General features: G+C 45.8%; 1 protein-coding gene across 2 annotated transcripts in view; it reads left to right on the top strand.

Moving 5' to 3' along the window:
* The window catches only part of Mettl21c (methyltransferase 21C, AARS1 lysine), a 60,520-nt gene that overhangs the window by 33,944 nt on the left and 5,759 nt on the right, over positions 1–20,817 (top strand). Inside the window, exons 4-5 of one of the 2 annotated variants that reach the window (XM_005317005.5) lie at positions 4,326–16,465; positions 18,672–18,824. In XM_005317005.5, coding sequence (XP_005317062.2) covers positions 18,698–18,824 — 127 coding nt within the window. In that variant the 5' untranslated portion in view covers positions 4,326–16,465; positions 18,672–18,697. Of the gene's footprint in view, positions 1–4,325; positions 18,825–20,817 lie in introns of both variants that reach the window. The other variant, XM_078016310.1, reaches the window with a different exon arrangement.

The raw sequence follows: 20,817 nt of genomic DNA, 5'->3' as shown, positions 1-20,817 counted from the left end.
GTAATCTGGTCTTCTAGTGGTTGATGGAAGTTATTTATTGTTGATGATTTAGAAAATTCAGGCGCGCTCACTAACTCTGGCAACTTGGTATCTAGAACCATCAGACTTCATTAGAATAGGAGATGGCAGATGCGGTAAAGCAAACCAGTAAGTTAGATAGCATCAGCTATGTGACTTCACCCGCAGATGTCCTTGCTACTTGTGGTACTGTCATAGGTTTGTATCTAACAAACAAAATTCTGGTCAATCTACACCATGAAGTTCTCGTTTAAAAAAAAATATGTAGTCAACATATATCGTTGTAAATATTTTCCTGTGAGAAGAGAACATGCATTTTGACTAGATGTCAAAGAGAAAGATTTAGCAGCTTATAATTTCACACATCTGATGAATGGCTGCATCTTCCAAAGCCCACTTTCCTAACCTAGATCTTCTTAGCTACCCACCTTCCTCCTGTTCCAGGTCCTTTAGGAAGCGTTCACCCTAAGATATAGCCCAGCTTGCACTTTTGTGTCCCTCCCTGGGATGTGTTCTTCACAATGAAGGACTCCGGGAAGCTGTTTCTATACCTGAATATGTGAATGTCAATCACATTATTATATAGCCTACTGATAAACCAAATATATTCTAACTCAGCTTGCTCTGAGCTCAATCCCCAAAAATTTGCAACTTCTCCAGCCTCACCAGACATGAAACCAGATGTGGAGGATAAATCAAAGTAAAAAGAGGTAATGCTTTTAACTAAGGGCAGTGAAAATATTTTACAAATTTGTGAGGCCCTAAAACTCGAACTCGTTTAGCTTTTATAGTATAGATGCTTTTGAAAATCAGATAACATTAGTTTATTAATTTCCATATTTCAGCAACAGTTTTTCAAATATCTACCATGTGCCCCAGACCTTGTCCTGAGCATTGGACCTAACCAACATTAACTAACACAATCTTGACTTGGAAAACTCAAGAGGGATTAGGGAAGAGAAGCAGACATTCTCCTGAAAGACTGATCCCATTGCACACAGACACACACACACACACACACATCGACATAGCCAGCTGCCATCTCATTACCATACACATAGGTGTTGCTGGTATCTTAGATGGAGAAAAGAAAGCAGGTCTGAGGCCACAATTATTTAGACTAAACCATCTGTCAAGAATTACAAATTTGGAATGGATGTTGACAGAAGGATGAATATCCAAATCAAGTCTTCTTTTAGAGACGCAAGACTCCAGTGAACAGAGGTACATGTTTCTTCTTGAGTTTAAATACTCAGAGTAGATGGTGGTGGTGTAGCCATATTCCATTAAAACAGAAGCGATACTAATGCTCAAGTTTTAAGGTAATGAGGAAAATTGCTGGGGTGAGGTGGAGAGAATGTTTGTCATGATTTATACATTGAAAGTTTTAGATTTGGGTCTGAGATTTTCTACTGCACACAACTACACCCCTCAAGGGCTTTGACTCATTAATTGGAAGAAATAGAGAAAGCAACAAGAATTCATCTTTAAGTCAGAGATTCCCAGATGTTCTCAGTTAATAATGATTCAGAGTCATATTTTTCTATTGTAGCTACAGGCCAAAATAAATAACAATTAAGTAGCTAAATCCAAACAACTTAATGAGAATTTATATCTTAGCAACTTAGATTATTTGAAAAAATAAGTTAAAATTAAATTTTTAACAATTTAATTCTTAACTACAATTACTTAGTGTGGGGTATGTGAGCCTGTTGGATGCCACACAGCTCCTCAAACTTTGGAATCAGATTGTGTACTCCACACTAATTCTTGTGCAGTATTTTCTTTTATTTTATCAATGGCTGAAAATTCAGTGTGAGAAGAGAATTATGTAATAGAAGGAATGTGGAACAGTCTGATTATGCAATAGAGCAACCTTGAACTAGCAGTTCATGCAGTGTCCAGCAGGTGCCGCTGTGTTCCCCTCACAAGTCAAACACTCCATCACAGGGCACACGTGTCGAACCCTGGTCTTCAATTTGTTTCTATGCTCTATTTTCTGTATTTTTTTTTCCCTAAGAGCAAGTCTTTAAGAACAATAGGATAATGAGGGGTGGTATGAGTGAGGGAAAGTGAAAATTCAGAGGATGAGAGACTGAAGCTAGATTCATTTTTTTCTGCCATCACATTACACACAGGCACTGTAATTGAAATCAGTTTATATTTGTGACAACAGAACAGGTGGGCCTCAGTTCATTTCCATAGTCTTCACCACCCAGCTCTCCTTCATCCCTTCACTTTTCTCCCCAAATTTCAAACACCTTCTATCCCACCCTCACAATCAGAGGGCCTTACTAACACCTCATTGAGGAGGGAAGGGACTTCACAGACTATACCACATCACCTGTGTGACAGCCTTACCTCTTGCCACAGGTGAGTGAGCCCTGCTCTGCACAGCCCATGCCTCTTTTTATTCACAAGATACTGTTCCTTGTATTGTCTTAGTTGCTTGGGCTGCTATAACCAAATTCCTTAGACTGAACATGGATGTATTTCTTTTAGTTCTGGAGACTAGGAAATCCAAGATAAAGGTGGCAGCAGATTTAATGTCTGATGGGGACCTGTTCCTCATAGATAGTGTCTTCTTGCTGTGTCCTCACGTGGCAGAAGGGTTAAAAGGGCCAAACAGGCTTCCTCCTACCCCACATCCCTTTTTGAAGTAGGGAGGATCAAACCCACCACCTCTGTCAGGCCAGGGAAACGCTCTGCCATTGAGCCACTCCCAAGCTCAGTCTTTATGTTTTATTTGGAGACAAGGTCTTGCTAAGTTGCCCAGGCTGACCTGGAACTTGAAATCTGCCTGCCTCAATCTCCCCAGTCTTGGGGACTACAGACCTGTGTCACCAACTCATTTATCAAGCCCTTTGATAAGGGCTCCAATCCCATTCTTGAAGCCTCCACCTCACCTCTGGTTACTTCATAAAGACCCCATCTCTCCAGAAAAATGCTTTGGGGATTAGCCTTCAACAGGAATTTTAGAGACACAAATGCCCAGGCCACAGCACTCACCCAACCAATCATGAATGTTTTTCTTTCTTCTCCCCTGCACCATCATGACTATACCAAGTCATTTCTAAGAGGAGACATGGTGTCATTTCTTTTGTCTAAAAAAAATTACACAAAACCTATCTATCAATCCTTCTGTTAAGGTTTGGACCTAGAATATCCCCCGAATGCTCATGTGTTGAAGACTCAGTCTCTAATGTATCAGTGTCCAGAGGTGGGACTTTGGGGAAGTGAATGGATCATGAAGGCTGTACCCTCATCAGTGAATGAATGGATGAATTTGATGGAATAATAAATTGAATGGACCATACAGAGAGGTGGAAACTATAAGCAGGTGGGGTATGGTTGAAGGAAGCTGGTCACTGGGACCATGCCTTTGAACTGATTCTGCCTGGCCCTTTTTTATCACTCTCCTCCACCCACTGACTCCCAACTACCATTAGCTAAGCAGCTTTGCTCCTCCATGATTGTCCACCATGATGATCTGCCTCACCTCAGGGCCAGAGCAATGGAGTCAGCTGACCATAGACTAAGACATCTGGAACCATGAGCCAAAGTAAGCCTTTCCTCTTTCAAGTGTTCTGGTCACAGTGATGAAAAACAGTAACACAGGGGTGTGTGTGTAAAGGGACCTAAATGATAAGGTTTCTCATTCTACCACTTACTACTTTTAAAATATTTGTACTTAAAGTTGTGGGAAGACTCTCAAGTAACCAATTCATAAAACCAACCAGAATCAACATAGCAATAGGTTTTAGAAGAGAAGTACAGTGTCAAATAACATCCTGATCCACATTCTGAGTCTGTAGTAAAGTACTTAAATGCTCATACTAGTGAATTGTGATTACTTATATCTGTATATTTTATCTCCTAGAGCAACCACCAAAATTTCTGGGGTGATTTCTGGGAAGAGTCTAGACGAGGAACAGAAAGGAAGCCAATCACCCCAACAAAACCACTCTTCTGACTCCCATCTCCATAGGCTCACTGTGCCTCTTTATTTGGGGGTGTTATGTACACATTGTGTCTGGCTTCTTTCACTGAACGTTTTGTTTGTGGCAGTTATCTGTGCAGAACTTGTGGTTTATCCTTATTGTGGAATAATACTCCACTGCATGAACACATGGCCTTTTATCCATTCTCTTGTCTGCCCTGGAAAATGACTGCAAATGGGAACAAGGGAAAGCATGAGGACAGACACTGATGGATGTTCATACAGGAGATCCAGGAGCTGGGACAAGCCCTGGCTGATTCTAACCCATTTTTTTTTTAATATATTTTTTTTAATATTTATTTTTTAGTTTTCGGCGGACACAACATCTTTGTTTGTATGTGGTGCTGAGGATTGAACCTGGGCCACACGCATGCCAGGCAAGTGCGCTACCGCTTGAGTCACATCCCCAGCCCTAACCCATTTCTCTGTCAGGTTGAGGAGACTGGTGACCAAATTGTGGTCAGTGCACTTTCAGGGTATCGCAGGTCTGGCATCAGCTAATGCAAAGTGTTTGCAACTGCTTGTGAAAGACACCAGGTGTTTTCCTTAGATGGGAACCTCTAGGAGCTCTAGTTCTAAAATAAAAAGATTATTAATGCCTTTCTGTCCCTCATGGGATCTGAGTCATCCCTCCCAGGTGCTTTCCTTTCATCGCTGTAAAATTGTCAGACCCCGTTCTGGTTTCTACCATTTCATTTGTTCCCCCTAGTGATCCCCTATTCATACCCAGACCTTCCTCCAACAGGGTAAGGTGCAAGAGGTACAAGGACATTTTTCATAAACTTAGAATGAAAAATGGTTCACATATGACTTGTGAGGAGTCTTGGTGAGCTGTATGTGAAGCTAAGGGTCCTCGTCCTTATGATGCTTATGAGGTCAATCCCACAAGAGAACTCAGGGCCTAAGCCAGAACCAAGTTTGAATCTCCCAGCCTCTTCTTTGTCTAAGCTTCTGTCAAAAAAAACTATAAAACCAGAAAAGCATGGGTTTGTGCCGCAGTCTGGCTGGGCACAAAATAACGGAGCTGCCACACAGCCTTGTAGGTTCAAAACAGGAACTCCTTTGTTCTCTGCACTCCTGCGAACACCGGGCACGCAGCCTTCTCTTGGGACACACCACACACCACCCGGAAATCCCTCTCCCGGCACTTCCCCAACCAATTGGAACTCTCTGAGAATCGCGAGAACTCCAAAGTAGCAGGCCTAGGCGGACAGCAAGGGTCTAATGTACACAGCTTAACATAACCATTATCATCTCAATGGCTTGCTGGCTGTTACCTCTCAACCACTCCTTTCTGGCAAAAATGCCATGTGTCATTTGGACTCAGCTATGGCTCTCAGCAGGTTTGCTTTGATGGAAAACAATAAAAACAAAAACAAAAAGAAGCATTGTAACTGGAAAGGGCCAGAGTGAAATCCGTTTTCAAAACAGGTCCCTTTCTCATCTCCCCACCCCACTTTCATCCTGATTATTGCCTAGGAAGTGACACAGAGATTATAACCCCTCTGTGGTCACAGCTGTATTCAGTGACCAAGCTGTTTCACTGAGGGGTGTGGACCAGAGAGAGGTGAGGGAAGCAGGATCAAATCTTTGAATCAAATTTTTAAGAGACTGCTCCAATGAGCAACAATACCAGATGCTGGCAGGGAGAGTGGAAGGGCTAATGATCCAGAAAGCTGACAAAATAACAAAGATGAACTTCAAGGACCTCAATTGAGTGTCCAGAGTTTGCTAATTGAACTGCAACAATAGCATCAAACCTGAAAAAGTGTCCAGAGGGTCATGGTGCCCCCCATAGCCCCATAAGGGAACTGAGGTCTGAATTAGTCAAACTGCCAGGAGCAGCACCCTGTGCCCTGCAGCCTCTCCATGGCCAACAAGGAGGTCTCCTTGTGGCTGGGCTGCAGTCTCATATGCAGGGCCCCTGCAGCAGGAACAAGGAGCTTGGCTTTGTGCCCAAGCTGGGGATGTGTCCCAATCCAGTGCGACTTGGGACCCAGGTAACAAGGTGGCAGTTTGACACGCCAGGCTCCATCCAGGCGTGGCTCTAACAGTGTCATCAGAGAAGGATTCCTGTTTGCATCTGTGTGAGATGGTCCTCTCAGCAGTTACCATTATTGGCAGCCTCCAAAGAGGGTGCTAATATGGAGTCTGCACAAGAGTGGCAGACCACACATCTGCCATTTGCCAGTGACAACAGCCGAAGAATGATTAACACACAGGATGTCTACACACAAGGAAGAACTGGCCAGAACCACAAAAACTGTGTAAGCTCTGACCTCTGGGTGGAGAGACCCCATCTGTCTTTGGTCCTGTGTGGGCAGCATGGCCACACAGCTCAGGGGACCCCAAACCATTCACTAATGCCCAGGCCAGGCATTTAGGGGAGACTGAATTTAGGGCCCCACAAAGCTACATCTTTGCTTTAGGTGGTGAAGTGGGGGGTGAAATTTCCTTTTGAAGTCCAGAGGTGACTTTTCCACCTAAAGCCAAGGTACTTCTAGGGGGTTGATTGAACTTCATCTTCCGCATGGGTCCTTCCCACTTCCCTAGTCATGGGGACCAAACTCACTGACCTGAGAATGGGAAGATCAGTTCACAGAGTCACATGGCCTCTGTGGGTCAGGTGTGCAGATTCAATGGCAGCCAGAGAGCAAACCAATAGTATTTCTTCGAAAGGGGCATGCCCTGCGGTCACACTAGGAAAGTAATAAGTCCAGAACCTACAGATGCTCATCTGGGCAGAGACTGTCTCCTGTGTCCAGACTCTCATCAGAATGGTCATTGGTCTCAGGGACTCACAGCTCACAAAAGCCAGGAGTATGAAGAGTTCCCAAGGCTAATAACATGTCCCTACATGTGGCTCTTCCCAATTAGAATCTGCTACTGATGGGCAAAAAGTACAAGCTTAGAACACATGGTTTCCTACTACACATCCAGATATAGAACATGCTACGGCAAGAACATTAATTTTACATCTTATTAAAAAGCGATAAATCTCATACACTTATTCAAAAGAATCTTTGCTTGTATCTATTTCTGCTTGGGTCCAATCAGGAAAAAGAAACCACTCTACAACTTAAACAAGAAAATTGGAGATAAAAGTATAACAGGGGTTTGGAATAATGGTGCATCCACTCATAAGAGGAAAACTCTAAAGAATGTAGAAATAGCAAACACAGGGAGTAATCACTGTGTTCAGGACTGAGATAGAACTTGCTCTGTCAACAGTAGAAAAGTGATACTTAAACTTGAGAAGCTGGGCGCTGGTAGTAGAACTTCTCCACTTACAAAGAAGCTGATTTACACCAACTCTTCAAATCTGTGCGATCTGAATTCTGTTGAGGAAAGAAGCTGGTCCCATGTTTATTCACACATCTTACTTATTCTTTAAATATTTAATGAGCATCTTTTCTATGCCAATAACCAGACCAGGTACATTGTCTCAACTATCATGGTCCTCGGGGTCCAATGGGCAAGAGAGAAATTCTCAGATAATTAAATTGGACTATAAGAAAAGAGAACACAAGACCAGAACTTAGTAAGAAAGTGTTCTAGGCAACCTCCTGGTGGCTGATGTTTGAGTTGTGCTGAAGGAAATAGTAAGAATTACTTGGGCAGAGAGAGGTAGTAAGAAATTTCCAGAGAGAAAAACAACTGTTTAGAAAAAAGAAAAGTCTTATCTCCACTTTCCACCTATAAAATAACCAAACCAAGAGATGGGGGAAAGCTACACTCTAAGGAACGTCTATAAATGAGCTCTATTCTAAATAAAATGATTTATGCTTCCTGGTGTTAGCGCATTTATAAATGATCTATGATCCTTCCACTCCCACTGTGCCAGGAGAGCTAAAAAAAGAGAGGCTGAATTTGGTTCTCAATTTCCCAGCAATCTGCTAATGCAGAGGGTTTTAAGTGGTTGGAACAGCTCAGCATGCATTTCAGATTAGAACCAACGCTTTCTGGGACAGGTGACACAGGTATCTTGGGTGAAATTCACATTTTATCACATTCGCGTCCCCTCTTCAGTGAAAGGAGAGTGACACTTTGGTGCTCTGACCTGGGCTTCCAAAGAGGCACCGCTAGATGAGGGCGTTGTTTCCATGTGGGTGTAGTGGAGTATTTCCAATCCTATTGCCTAGGTATGAAGGCACGCTGCTTTGTTTGGGGAGCGGAGAAGAAGCCACAGTTGTTGTTTCAATACCAAAGTGATTCACACGTCTGGAATGAAGACACAATCCTGCATTGGAGCCGCCAATAACGCCATCGCTGTTGCTGTGCTGGGCAGGGAACCAAGGCTGGGCCTAATCAGCTGACTGTCCACACATGTGTAAAGCACTTAAGCTGCCTGCAATTCAGGGTTTCAGCTTGCAGAGACCTGAGGATTGACTCCTGACTACCACTTGGGGTTTTCTATTAACGTAGTGAGACAGGGTTAGGAGAATATCGACCCATCAGAATTGTTTTCTCAGAGAGCCGAAATGGAGCCTGACCTATTATTACGAAGAAAGTCTCTTTTAACAATAAGCTTTCTTAAAGATTTTTGTTGCCATTTACTTTTATTATGTAGGAAGATTTTTAAAAAGTAGATTTTATTTGTTAGAGCAGTTTTAGGTTGTAGAAAAATTGAGTGGAAATACAGAGAATTCCCGTTTACTCTGTGTGCTATGCATCACTCCCCAGTCTCTCCCTGTCAGTGGCCTGGGCCTCAGTGGTACTTCTGTTACCATTGATGGACTTATGCCGATATATCACCAGAAGTCCACAGTTTACATTAAGGTTCATTTTTTTTTTCCTACTAGGGATTGAATATTGAATCCTGGGCACTATTTCACAGAGTTACATCCCCAGTCCTTTTTATTTTTTGTTTTGAGATAGGTTCTCACTAAGTTGCTGAGGGTCCTAATTTTAATGAGTCCAGCTTATCCAATTCTTTCTTGATTGGATGAAGGTTTTTTTTTGTTTTTTTTCACTCATTGTTTTCCTTTCTTTTCTGGTAAAGATTGCTGTCCTTGCAGCAACCTGCTGGCCTTGGAGAAGTGACTAGCAGGGAGGGAGCTCTCCTCCCCCACACTCTGTCCCAGGTGCTGATGACCTGAGCTTAAAATGAGATAACATTTGCCAACAGGACTTTAACTGAAAAATGGCTGTGTGTACGGCGGCAGCATTAAAAAAGAGATCGACGTCTCATTACGGTTGACAGTGTCACTGGAAATCTGAGCGTCCAAAAGTTGCAAACATCCTCTTTAATTCCAGAGCTTTGAAGAGCTTGTGAACTTCCAGCCACCTCTGGGAGAGTGTGGGTCTGCATCAGTGCCACTGTCTCTGTAAGGGACAAAGATTCTCGGCTGGACCAAACCACACAAGTTGCCTGAACCTTCGCTTGGCTTTTCTGTGTTCTTGTAAAAACTGGTTTGGCAACACTGACCCTGACCCGTGCTCAGTATCTGATCACTCTTCAACTCTCAGAGTCCTGAACTCTCACCACCCCCTGGTGATGCCTGCAGAGAGAATCCTGAGAGGTGGGTACTGCTGGAAGTTCTTGCCCCTGATATTTCCTCGTAACATTTTTCCATTCAATGACAACCCCCAACCCCTGTCCCGCTTTGCTGCTACTCCACTTTGAATTCCCACTCACCAATGTGAGAGTTAGAGCTGAGCCCAGTCCCTCTTCAAGTGCAAAACCCCATTGCCGTGCTGCCCCCTACCTTGATGGTCCTAGGCAAAGTGTGCCTTACCACACTTTAACGATCCTCATTGTTTTTTTTCCTTTGATAGAAGCACCAGAAATTGTTCTGTGATGTGCAAGATTTTCCTAGTTTACATTAACAAATGTAAATGTAAATGCTTCAGGTTTCTTTCCCCCCATGTGTCATGATAAAAATAAATGAAACTACAGCGGACTTTAACTGAATAACTAAAGGCAACAAAAGAAAACAGAGACAGAAATAGAGTTGAGAGAGAGGAGAGAATTACAATGAATTCTCTGGAGCCAGAGGTAGCCTCTGGGGTTCCGTCTTCTGGCCTGCACACCTGGCCGGGCTGGCCGACCTCGGTGGACTGGTGTGGGAGCTGCCTAATTGTGTAAGATATAGAAAGAGGAGAGAAAATCGGAAGGAAGAGAGTAGGAAGAGTAACAGAGGACATCATGTCAAGTTTCAAACATTGCTGAAGCTCTAGCCATCAACTATAGGTAGGAATTACATAAATAGACTTTTTTTTTTCCAACAGTGAAGAAAGATTTTCTTTTCACTAGCTCAGTAATGCATACTTGTCGTAGAAAACTCAGCCAGTGTCTGCATTAGGACTATAAACCATCCTGCCCCTAAAGCCTGCTTCAGTGGTGTAGCCCGCCCATCTGGGCTTCATGATCACAACCAAGGACACTTCTCAGGCCCTGTCCCATCTGCTGCTTGACCCGAGGCTTCTCCCTTGCAAGGGCATCAGGCACCCTTGGAACTGCTGGTTCCTAGGCAAGAACAACCCAGAAACATGGTGGAGTCACCCTTGACCAATGCTAACAGGAGCAGATGGAAAGGATTTCCCCCTGGGACCTCTGGGTGAATAGTATTGAGGTGCAGTTCAGAAAGCTCCTGAGAAGGTCCCAGAGAAGTGAGTTCCAGTTACCTGCCACCAGAAAGTGTGCCTGACGTTGGCTCTCCCTTCTTTGTTTCTTTTCCCGTTTCCCAGCTGCATGTCTTAATCAACCTCACTGGGGGAGGCCAGAGCAAGACGGAATGTAATGAAGCAACAAAAACCACCCCACACACAGCCCTCCAGGTGCAACGCACTGGTTACCCGCTACTCAAGCATGGGATCATATCACAAGTGCCTTTTTAAAAATCAGCCTTTATCATCATTATCAATATTTGCATATCCCTCTTTTCCTTGCTCCCAGCTAATTCCCTCTCCACTCACTAATCCCGGATGCTCATAGGATCGTGCTCTGACATGAGCAGGCACACAGCCGCACACACGCAGACCACCAGTCGGGCTGCACTAGAATTCTGTGTGCTCACAAGACCCCGGCATCTCAGTGGTCTCTTGCCCCAGGTTTTGTCTCCATGGCATAAGATCAGCAGGCCCTGGGGCAACTTCCTGGGGCAGCTGTGCCCAGGACAGCAGTTGTCCTTGAGGCCGCTGAGCCGTTGAGCAGTTTATGGGATGTCCTCGTGGGTTCTCCATCCCAGGTCTTTGCTTTTACTAGGGCAGAGGAGAGGGACTCAGCACTGCCCAGAGACATTTTCTTCCAGAACTTTCTGGGGTGGATATGGTAAAGGTGTTGAAGGAAACAGAGCCTCAAAAATGAAGTGATTTGTCTGAGGCCCCAGTTGGAAAGCAGGATAAAATTCCCTCGCCGCCGCCTGCAGCCCTCTCCATCTGGATCAGTACTTCAGTAGTGCAGCGCATTTCCTCCCGATCCTGACACCATGGCCTTGCAGGAGAGCGTGCCTATCAGATCGAGTTTGCCCTGGAAGCGGGGAAAGAATGAAAGGAATTGCCCTCTGAGGAATATCCCAGAATAGTTCCACCAGGTAAACACATTCTTTCCTAATAGAAGCCTGTTTGGAAAAAATTGCCTTTCAGAACAGTAGTCAACTGATGTTGCTAAAATCAGAGGATGATTAATTACACCCAAGTCCACCCTAAAAAGTGCCGTTTCCCACAGGCAGATGGCAATGTGGAAAGAGCAGGGTGCAGAGGCTGCTGGTTGAGCTGCAGGGTGGCAGAACTGAGGGTGGCCTGTGCTGCCTTACCCGAGGGCTCTGGTGGAAGACCAGGGGTCTGTCTTGGGTACTTACATCCATTGTGGAGAATTGGATGTGTGCAGGTATTTCTATTTTTTATTTTATTTTTTGTTAACAGGTCTGACAGTGAAACTAGAATTAAGGCCTATGTTTCCTCCTTATTCTCAAATAAGCCATGTTTCCATAATGTCAAATTTATTTGAATTCATTTGTTCTGGGGTTAAGGCTATCATTTTTTCAATTTTAAGACAGATTCAATGTCTTTACCAAATTAACACTCTATTTTAAAGACATTTCTTTGTTAGAATTTTTCATCAAAACCTGCTTCCAAGCACAGCATTCCTCATGGAATTAATACTATAGGCCCTTAGCTCAACCCCAGAGCATTCTTGGCTGCTGTGATACCACAAAACCTGACAGTTGCCCATTGTGAGTTACATGCTGTTGCAGTTGGAGATCTTTCTAATAAAATTATAATAAAAGTTCTTTGAGAAGAAATCTGCCTTAAGAAATGGATTGGGAAATGAAAGAACAAACAAGCTTGTTGTGGGAGCAAATGCCTGTTTATTGAGGAACAGCTCTGCATATTTATAGAGCCAGGGGTGGTTTGACAGTTGGCATGGGGTGCTTTTTGATTGGAGGGTAAGGATCAGGTGAGCCAGCAGGGGCTAGTCTGATTGGTGGGTAGGATCAGATGAGCCAGCAGGGCTCTGATTGGTGGGTAAGGATCATGTGAGCAAGCAGGGCTCTAATTGGTGGGTAAGGATCATGTGAGCAAGCAGGGCTCTGATTGGTGGGTAAGGATCATGTGAGCCAGCAGAGTGTATGGGTTGGGAACCAAAGGATGTATGTTGTAGGCCCAGAAGAACTTTATGGGCCTAACGGAAGTGTTGATGAGTCATAGGTAGGACCCATTGGGCTTTTTTACCACTAGTATGGGCAAGGGGAATGAGCAGGACGGAGGTACCCCTTGCTAAGAAGATCCTGAAAAATCAGGAAATGGTGGAGGGGGTGTGGGTATCCCATACAATCGGGTCAAATAGGTTAGTGTGGTATTTACGTCAGCCTCACAAGTGGAGCAGCAGAATGGCCAGCTTTCTGCCAAAAGGGCCAGAAAAGATGAACAGACCGATTCTGGGGCCTGACTGACGGTAGGAGCCTGTATATTGATTGTTGTATTGAATTTAGAGAGAATATCTCAGCCGAGCAAAGGAACTGGACATTGGGGCATAACTAGGAATGTCTGAGAGGTTGGGAAGTTGTCTATGGAACAGAGTAATAGGGGAGTCTTTCTTGGATAGATAGTCTTTCCTCCTACCCCGACAATAGGAGAGGTGGACGGCACTGTTTGCCCCCAGAATTCTGTCAGGACTGAGAAGGTAGCCCCAGTATCAAGGAGAAAATCAATCTTGTATCCATCCACCTGAATTCGCACCCTGGGTTCCTGTCTATTGATCATTATGGCTGGGGACAAGGACCCAAGGCACCATCAATTTGAAATTTGAAAATAGAAACAAACAACTGTTCTTCAAAATGCTTATAAGTCCATCAAAGCAACTCACTGGTTTTGTGACCGAGCTGCTTTATAGAGTAGATAAGTAATCCTTGTGATGAAGTATTTCTCAAGGCTGTATGTTTGGTTTTTCCACTTGATTTGGTGGCTGACCCAGAATCCTCAGCAAGAGCCCTTCAACCTCCTTGAGTCACATGACACAGTACAAAACATTAATTTATCTGTGATCTTCCTGGGGTGTCATGGGCACCAGGCACCAAATGCTTCAAGGTGCATAAACTTTCATTGACTCCTCTGAGACTGCAGGAAGGGTGGGGCTGTCACAGACACCGTCTGGCTCACAGTGCTCAGACGCATCTGAGTACCCAGCTGCTGCTCTCTTTGTGTCTGAGGTGTTTCTGTAAAAAGACCCCAGAAGCTCTCAGAACCGGGAGTAGAATGATTGTCAAATGCAAGATTTGCCCAGCTCCCCCGCCCTAGTCCAGTGCGGGTGCCCACTGAGGACACGGCTCCTCAGCGCTCCCTTTGCAGGCTGCAGTCTCCCCTGGGTGACTTCTACCTTCTGCCCGAGTTACTCATACTTCCCAGACATGCTCCGGCTCCCATCGCTGTCTGCACGTCTGCATCTTAGAGAAACCAGTCTAAGTAAAGTGGGGAAGGAAGGTGGGGAAGATGTCGCTCAGCATCGGCCATGTGTTGGGTGCCCTGCAAATGCTAGTCCACTTCTATTTTACACATGTGGACCCCGAGGGACAAAGGAGACAGGGTACTCACCCACGGTCACTCAGCTAATAGGTGGAGTGCTCAGGATGGTCATCAAGGGCTTCTGGAACGTGGCACTGTTGACATTTGGGGCCGGGTAATATTTTATTTTTGTTTTGTTTTTAATTTTGATTTGTTCTACTTCATTGTGCATGACAACAGAATGCATTTCAATTCATCGTACCCAAATGGAGCACCACATTTCAGTTCTCTGGTGCAATCATACACATACCTAGGGTAACAATGTCCAATCGTTCCACCATCTTTCCTGTCCTCATGACCCCTCCCAACCCTCCCCTCTGCCCAGTCCAAAGCTCCTCCGTCCTTCCCATGCCCGCCCCCATCATAGATCAACATCCACTAATCAGAGAAAACATTCGGCCTTTATTTTTTGGGGGATTGGCTTACTTCACTTAGCATAATATTGTCCAACTCCAACCATTCAAGACCAACAAAGAATTACCCGGAGTTGGAGCGTATTACTGATTACTGTCCGGGTCATTCTTTATTGGGGCTTGACCTACGCATGGCGGGATGTTAATCAGCATCCCAGCTGGTGTGCATGGGTCCCCTTAGCACCTCACCTCCTGTTTTGACAACCAAACAAGCAAGTCTCCCCAAAATGCAAGATGCCCTCAGTAGGGAGGGAAGGATTCCCCCAAGAGAACCAAGGGCCAGAGAGCCAGCTTTAATCAGAAAAAGCGGAGGGACAAGGGTCTGTGCTGAAGGAGGGAAGCAGAGCGGCCCCACACAGACAGCCCAGTTTGAACCCCAGGTAAGCCGTCACCATCTGTGTCTTCTGACTCCAGCCCTGGCCCACCTTTCCAGTGTGCGGGGCCTGCTGGGATCAATTGTTCCACTGCTGTGCTGGTTAGAAAGTTCTTTCCTACTGAGCCCATGCCGCCTCCTGGTAACTGACTTCATCAGTGAGCCCTGCAGAGCCCTGCAGAGCCCTGCCGAGGGCTTGATCCCTCCTCATGGGCTGGCACTTGAACTATTTGAAAACAACGCATGTGTGCCTGCCCTGTGCACGGCGCCAGCCCCTCCCGGGCCTCTGGGTGTCTTCCCGGCTGCTCCGGTGCTGGGAAAATTCACTCTGAACAACAAAGGCAGCGACCACACGTGCCAGGGAACTAGTCTTACAGGGACAATGACATCTGGTGGAATAAGTGACAGGAATGCAGGATGCAATCCCAGAAGTGGACCCACGGGGAGCAGAAGGGCGGTAGGATGGCGGAGCAGGAAAATGCCAGGTCTCCCCAGCACCTGAGGAACCTGAGAGAAGACCCCGAAGCTATGGCACCACAACACATCCAGACAACGTTCCAAGAAACTGACATAAAGAACAAAAAAAATAGCAATGGCAGAGAAGTGAATGTGAAGGTTGGAATAAGTCAGTATCGATTCAGCTGCTGGTTGAACAGAGCCCTACATAAATGAGAATAATTAGATAATTCCCATTTGCCTGAGGCTTTACTTTACATGACCCATATTCTATTTTAAGGGTTTCCGAGCTCCATTAAGGAGCATGTAATTTTACTCCTTCCTTTAGCTGTCCCTTATTTCCTTAAATAAATCACAGTGGCTTGCTCCTTTTTGGGGGGAGTATTTCTGATATCCTATTCCTGCTGCCCCTCTGAAACAGCCCAGATGCAACTCTAGGCCTTTGACTCAAGTCCCTTCTAATGGATAGATGTCCTCCTTTCTTCCTCACCAACATCTTCCTTTCCTCTGGGTAGAGGTTCATGTTATTTCTGGCTGCCCTGATCGGGTCCTGGGCAGAATCTGCAGCAGACACTCCCCTCCCTTGAGCCTCAAGGAGTCTGGATGATGAGCACAAAGTTTGTAAGTGGGTAAAGACCCCAGCTGCCACACCTCTACTTCTTTTAAAAGTAAAATGGAAGTCCACCTTGAAACCACACCACAGCAGCTGGGCACCCTCCCGGAAGTCTCTGTTCTGCTGGAGTTATATTCATGGAATTTTTTAATGTTTATTTTTTTGGTAGCTGTACACAGTAACTTTTATTTATTTTTATGTGGTGCTGAGGATCGAACCCAGGGCCTTGCACATGAGAGGTGAATGCTCTACCGCTGAAAGATAACCCCAGCCCCATATTTATGGATCTTTTGAGGGAAATTCCATTTCATGTTGCAAGGTCTCTCTCTCTCTCCCTCCCCCCACATGTGCGTGTGTGTGTGTGTGTGTGTGTGTGTGTGTGTGTGTGTGTTGAGGAAGAGAGAGCATGAGAGAGAATTATAGCAAAGCAATGTGCCTCTGCATAGTGGCGGGTAATGCTCCCCTAAATAACTAGAGCTTCCACTGGCTGGCTGTTGTTCATGAAAAGCTAATCCTTCCAGGACAGATCTATATAAACACATGATTAAAGGGTGCCCAGAAACCTCAAATCTCTTCTGCTCCATAAGGTAAAGGCATATCTAACAGAAATCATTTTGAGGGTACTAACAAATAATCTTTTTTAAAAAAAAACTGTCCAGATCTTTAAAATATATGAATGTACAGTGTAGAAACTAAGTAGATTATATTTCTGGCTTGTTTTTCAATGTACTGCTGTCTTTGGGGAGGGAATCTGTCATGTCAACTGTAATGACAGGGAAGGAGTGACTTTGTCTCACAAGAAACAGTATAGCGGGTATTTGAATGGAAACAGGTCTTCTTCTCTTGTGTGCCAGATGCAGAAATGTCTTGAACTTAATGTGCAGCATCTCAGGGTGACATGTGGGAATTCCCCATGCAGTGTCACGCTGCGGTCTCCTCTGAAGCCTGGAGATGACAGTAGCAGTTGATATTGTGTGTGTGAGAGGCTTTGGTGGGTCACGGCTCTCAATACCCCCAGCCCTCCTAGGAGGGGGGACATTATCTGCGCTTCCAACGCAGATCACTTATGGTGGAGCCGCCCGATGCAGGCTTCTCACCAGAGCTGAGGGGTCGCACTCAGGACCTACTGTGTACTTTTCAGTAGGCAGACTGCTATTTTTAAGGCAGAACCATTAACTTCCTGAAATTGTGGGGAAGTGGAAAAGAAGGAGCAAGTACCTGCAAGAGAAAAAAACTCCTGTGTAGCACAGACTGATGGAACAGTTTCCACTGGTGTGTGAGTTAGAGAACAGGGCGGGGGGTGTAAATGTTTGAATGGCTGATTCTAGAGTCAGTGAAAACATCACATTACCTGCACCACAGCCTACTTCCTGTGTGATTCTGATGCCGGGAGGTGAGAGGGGCAGGCCCCCTGTCAGGGTGTGGGATGGAATTCCAGATGCTGCCCAGGCTGGGGTCCTTCTCTGTGTGCCTGTTCACTGGTCAACTCCTCACCTGAATAGCTGGCTTCGGTGTGGTTTTTACATGCTCAGTAGTCATGGGTGGGTGAGGTGTCTGGTTGCCATCCTTCACTGGCTGAGACAATAGGATACAGCAGTGACCGTGTGTGTAGAATAAACCCAGATGGTAAAAATGGGTAAGGAAAAACATTTATGTTTTGTGAGAAAGACCAGGGCTGTCACTGTCACAGCATGGAGGCAAGCCAAGTGTTGCAAGTAATTTCAGGGCAAACTAGACAAGGAACACTAAGGCTGAACCCAGGCAGCTTGGGCTGTGCTGACTGGTGGGCACCAGGCAGGGTCTGCAGATGGGCTCCTGCTCTGCCTCAGGGCCCTGTCACTGGCCACCTGCAGCTGCTCTTGGGCTGCTTTTCAATTTCTCTCTGTCTGGATTCCCCACCCGAGACAGCATGTAACAACAGTGCCTGATTCAGGGGGTTGTTGAGAAGGTACACACAGAGCACCACAGCGCTGTGCTGGGCAGCGGTGAGCACGGTGGTCCTCAGGCTGCCTCGGGCATTTCTGCGTTGATGCCAGTCAGTGATCCCCCTAGCCAGGTCTCCTGTGCCCAGGCAGGTGGAGTTCTTGGTGGCTTATAATCACTCTGGCTCTTCTGTCTCTCACCATTGCCCCATGAGCGAGGCAGATGCTGTCATCCCCTTTCGGCTGGTGAGGAAATGGGTGCTGAGGGGATTAGGTGGCTTGCCAAGTGTGAAGAGTGGGGAGCCAGGCCAGGTTCCTGGCGTGCAGCCCAGTGCTCTCTACCGTCTTCCAACGGAGCCTCAGATGAAAGTAGAGCAGCCTGGCGCTGGCTCCAAGCCCTGGCTTGGCTCCTCGGCCATGATGCCATTACCCTTTATCATCCCCAATGGTATGCAACGCGGGGCAGATCTTCTTTATTGGAATTCAGATCCAAAAGTTATTGGAAATGCATTTTAGATCCCCAGAACTTAGTGATGTGTTACAACACTGGGTGACACTAGAGAATGGCAAAGGTTACAAAATAACCAAACCTTGCTCTAGCCCCGAGTGACAGTCTTGTTCCCGGGCTACACCTGCTCTGAGTTTGCTTTTCTCCATGTGAGGACTCGGTTGTGTTTCATGTTCTCTCTGTACCTTGCTCTGCAAAGCCAAATGGCAGTTCCTTTGGTGGCTCCTGGCTCTCCCAGGGAACTAAGCTGAAAAGCAGTTGATCTTTTCGGCTCAGCAGATGCTAAGGCGATAAGCTACACTCTTTGGATCCTTCAGGGAGAGTCAGACTTTCCTTGGGCCAAGTGACACGGGTCTTGTCCAGTTCTTTCCTCCCAGCAGGCTCCAGCTATGGACGTGTGTCTCAGCTCTGTGCAGCAGTCCCTGTGCCTGGGAGAGGCACCGAACTCCCCAGGTGGCTGGTTGGAGGAAGAGGAGGGGGCTCTCCAGGAAGATGGCACCGGGGGACCCCCAGGAGGTAAACTCCTTTTCCTCACTGCCACAGCTTTCCTCGGTTGCTTTCCTAACGATGACATTTTCAAGTTAACTTGGGCCGCAAGAATTTCCATTTCCTTTTAACTCTCAATCCTTACCACAATGAAGCATGGTTGACAACACCTTTGTGTGTAGACTGAAACATCACCCCGATTTTCTCATTCGCTTTATCAAGTCTGCAACTTTGTTTTATCTTGTATTTAAATCTGAGAGTGCCATATGTTTGTAACAAGAACTTTAAAATATCCTTTGTTCCTTGCCGAAATGCATTCCAGCAGCGTGATGGACCCTTGTCAATCACGGTACATTTCTCCATTAGGACAGCAGAGTGGCAGTGTAGCTGCATTTCTGGGCACAGCTTCAGAAGTACATAAATAACAGACATAAAAATGGTATCATAAGAGCCATTTAAAACACAATCATTTATAGAGTGCAAATATGTCTTAATTCTACTAAATGAGCATGTTATTTATTTTTACTGACTCATTTACATAAAAATGAAACTCTACCTTCTCTCTCAGATCTGATCTCTGAACTACCAGGCTAGCACAGAAAAAAATAGATGAAAATATTTAAAGTGTTGCAGTCATACAATTTTCTGTGTTTGTAGAACTTCAGAGGGTCTTATGGGAAAACATTTGTATGCCAGCATTTCTTAATAATGTTGATCAGAAAAGTACACCTTCAAGCTCATTCTTTGTCAGTTTACTTACTTGTGAAGGGATGAGCTAGGCAAAATCAGCTCACCAACTTTTCCTACAGTTCTGAGAGAAAGATAAGTCCCCAACAGGCCCTCCTTGGGAGGAAGGGAGGAAGGTGCACCTGACCATAGGGCAGGGGCGCAGGGGCTGGCAGGGGCTGGCTGCTGTCAGTCTCCCACCCCAGAGGCATGCTGGAGATGGCACTGAATTTCAGGAATTCTGGTTGCAGAACATGCTATATTAAAATTTAGAATATATAGACTTAGAATTCAATAGATTATATTAAAGGCAAATGTCTATTAAGAAGCCTAAACAATAAATGCTCCAAGCTCCTCAGCAGTTACTTTACTCCAGTTCACTCTCAGCCATGCTCTTGAGGTGCTCTCTGGGGGCTGATCTGTGTGCGGCTGCCTGTATTTCCCATCAAGTGGCAGAAGTTGGGACTCCGCCATGATTGGAGTATTTGCACCAGGGCCTTTGCCAGACACTACAAATCAGGGCTTTTTCCGTCTCTCAGAAGTGGCTGCTCCACCTGCTTCAGCACAGGTGGCCTGTCCTCTGGCTTCTGCCTCTCAGCCCGAAGGTGAGGAGCTGGCCCTCCTCGGTCACTCAGAAGTGCCGGGCTGGTTTTGTTCGGTGTGCATCGCCTCCTATGACAGGAGGCAAGTGAAGGCCTAAAGTCTCCTTCTTACCCAGCAGCCTCCTGACCACCCCTGACAGGGCATGTGACAGCAAAGAGCCCAGTCTCAGGCCACACTGGCTATTTATTGCCAGGCACTTACCAGCTCAGGGAGCTCACCTTTTTGAGATTCCTCTTCCAAGTGGTAGAACATACAGAGGAGAACCATGGCCATGAGCAACACTGGGCAGAGCTCAGGGCATTCTCTGCTAATTCACAAATGACTCACTTCAGCCGTGGTCAAGGATCATCTCCTAAGATACTGCAAATGATACTTCAATAAAGTACAATGAAAAAGGACAAAAAGAAATGAAACCTACATAGACATTTCTGGGCCCTTTCTTCATAACTATCCTCAAGGGACACCATCGCTGGTCTAATGCCCACTCCACATTCCCCTACTGATGGGTTAGTCTGTTGGAATCAACACGCCGCCTCCCAGCATAGAGCCACTCAGGTGCAGACTGAAATCAGTGATGTTGGAAATAGCTGTGGGACCTGCCTGCGAGGAGCGACTGCAGATCAGCTTTCTTCCAAGGCCCACTTTCCAGGTGTCCACATCTCCCTCTTCCACCTTGAGTGGCTACTTCTGATGA

The sequence above is a fragment of the Ictidomys tridecemlineatus genome, chromosome 6, assembly GCF_052094955.1.
Source record: "Ictidomys tridecemlineatus isolate mIctTri1 chromosome 6, mIctTri1.hap1, whole genome shotgun sequence".
Classification (NCBI taxonomy): domain Eukaryota; kingdom Metazoa; phylum Chordata; class Mammalia; order Rodentia; family Sciuridae; genus Ictidomys; species Ictidomys tridecemlineatus.
The sequence above is the reverse complement of the archived record's forward strand: the minus strand, read 5'-3'. Positions and strand labels throughout refer to the sequence as shown.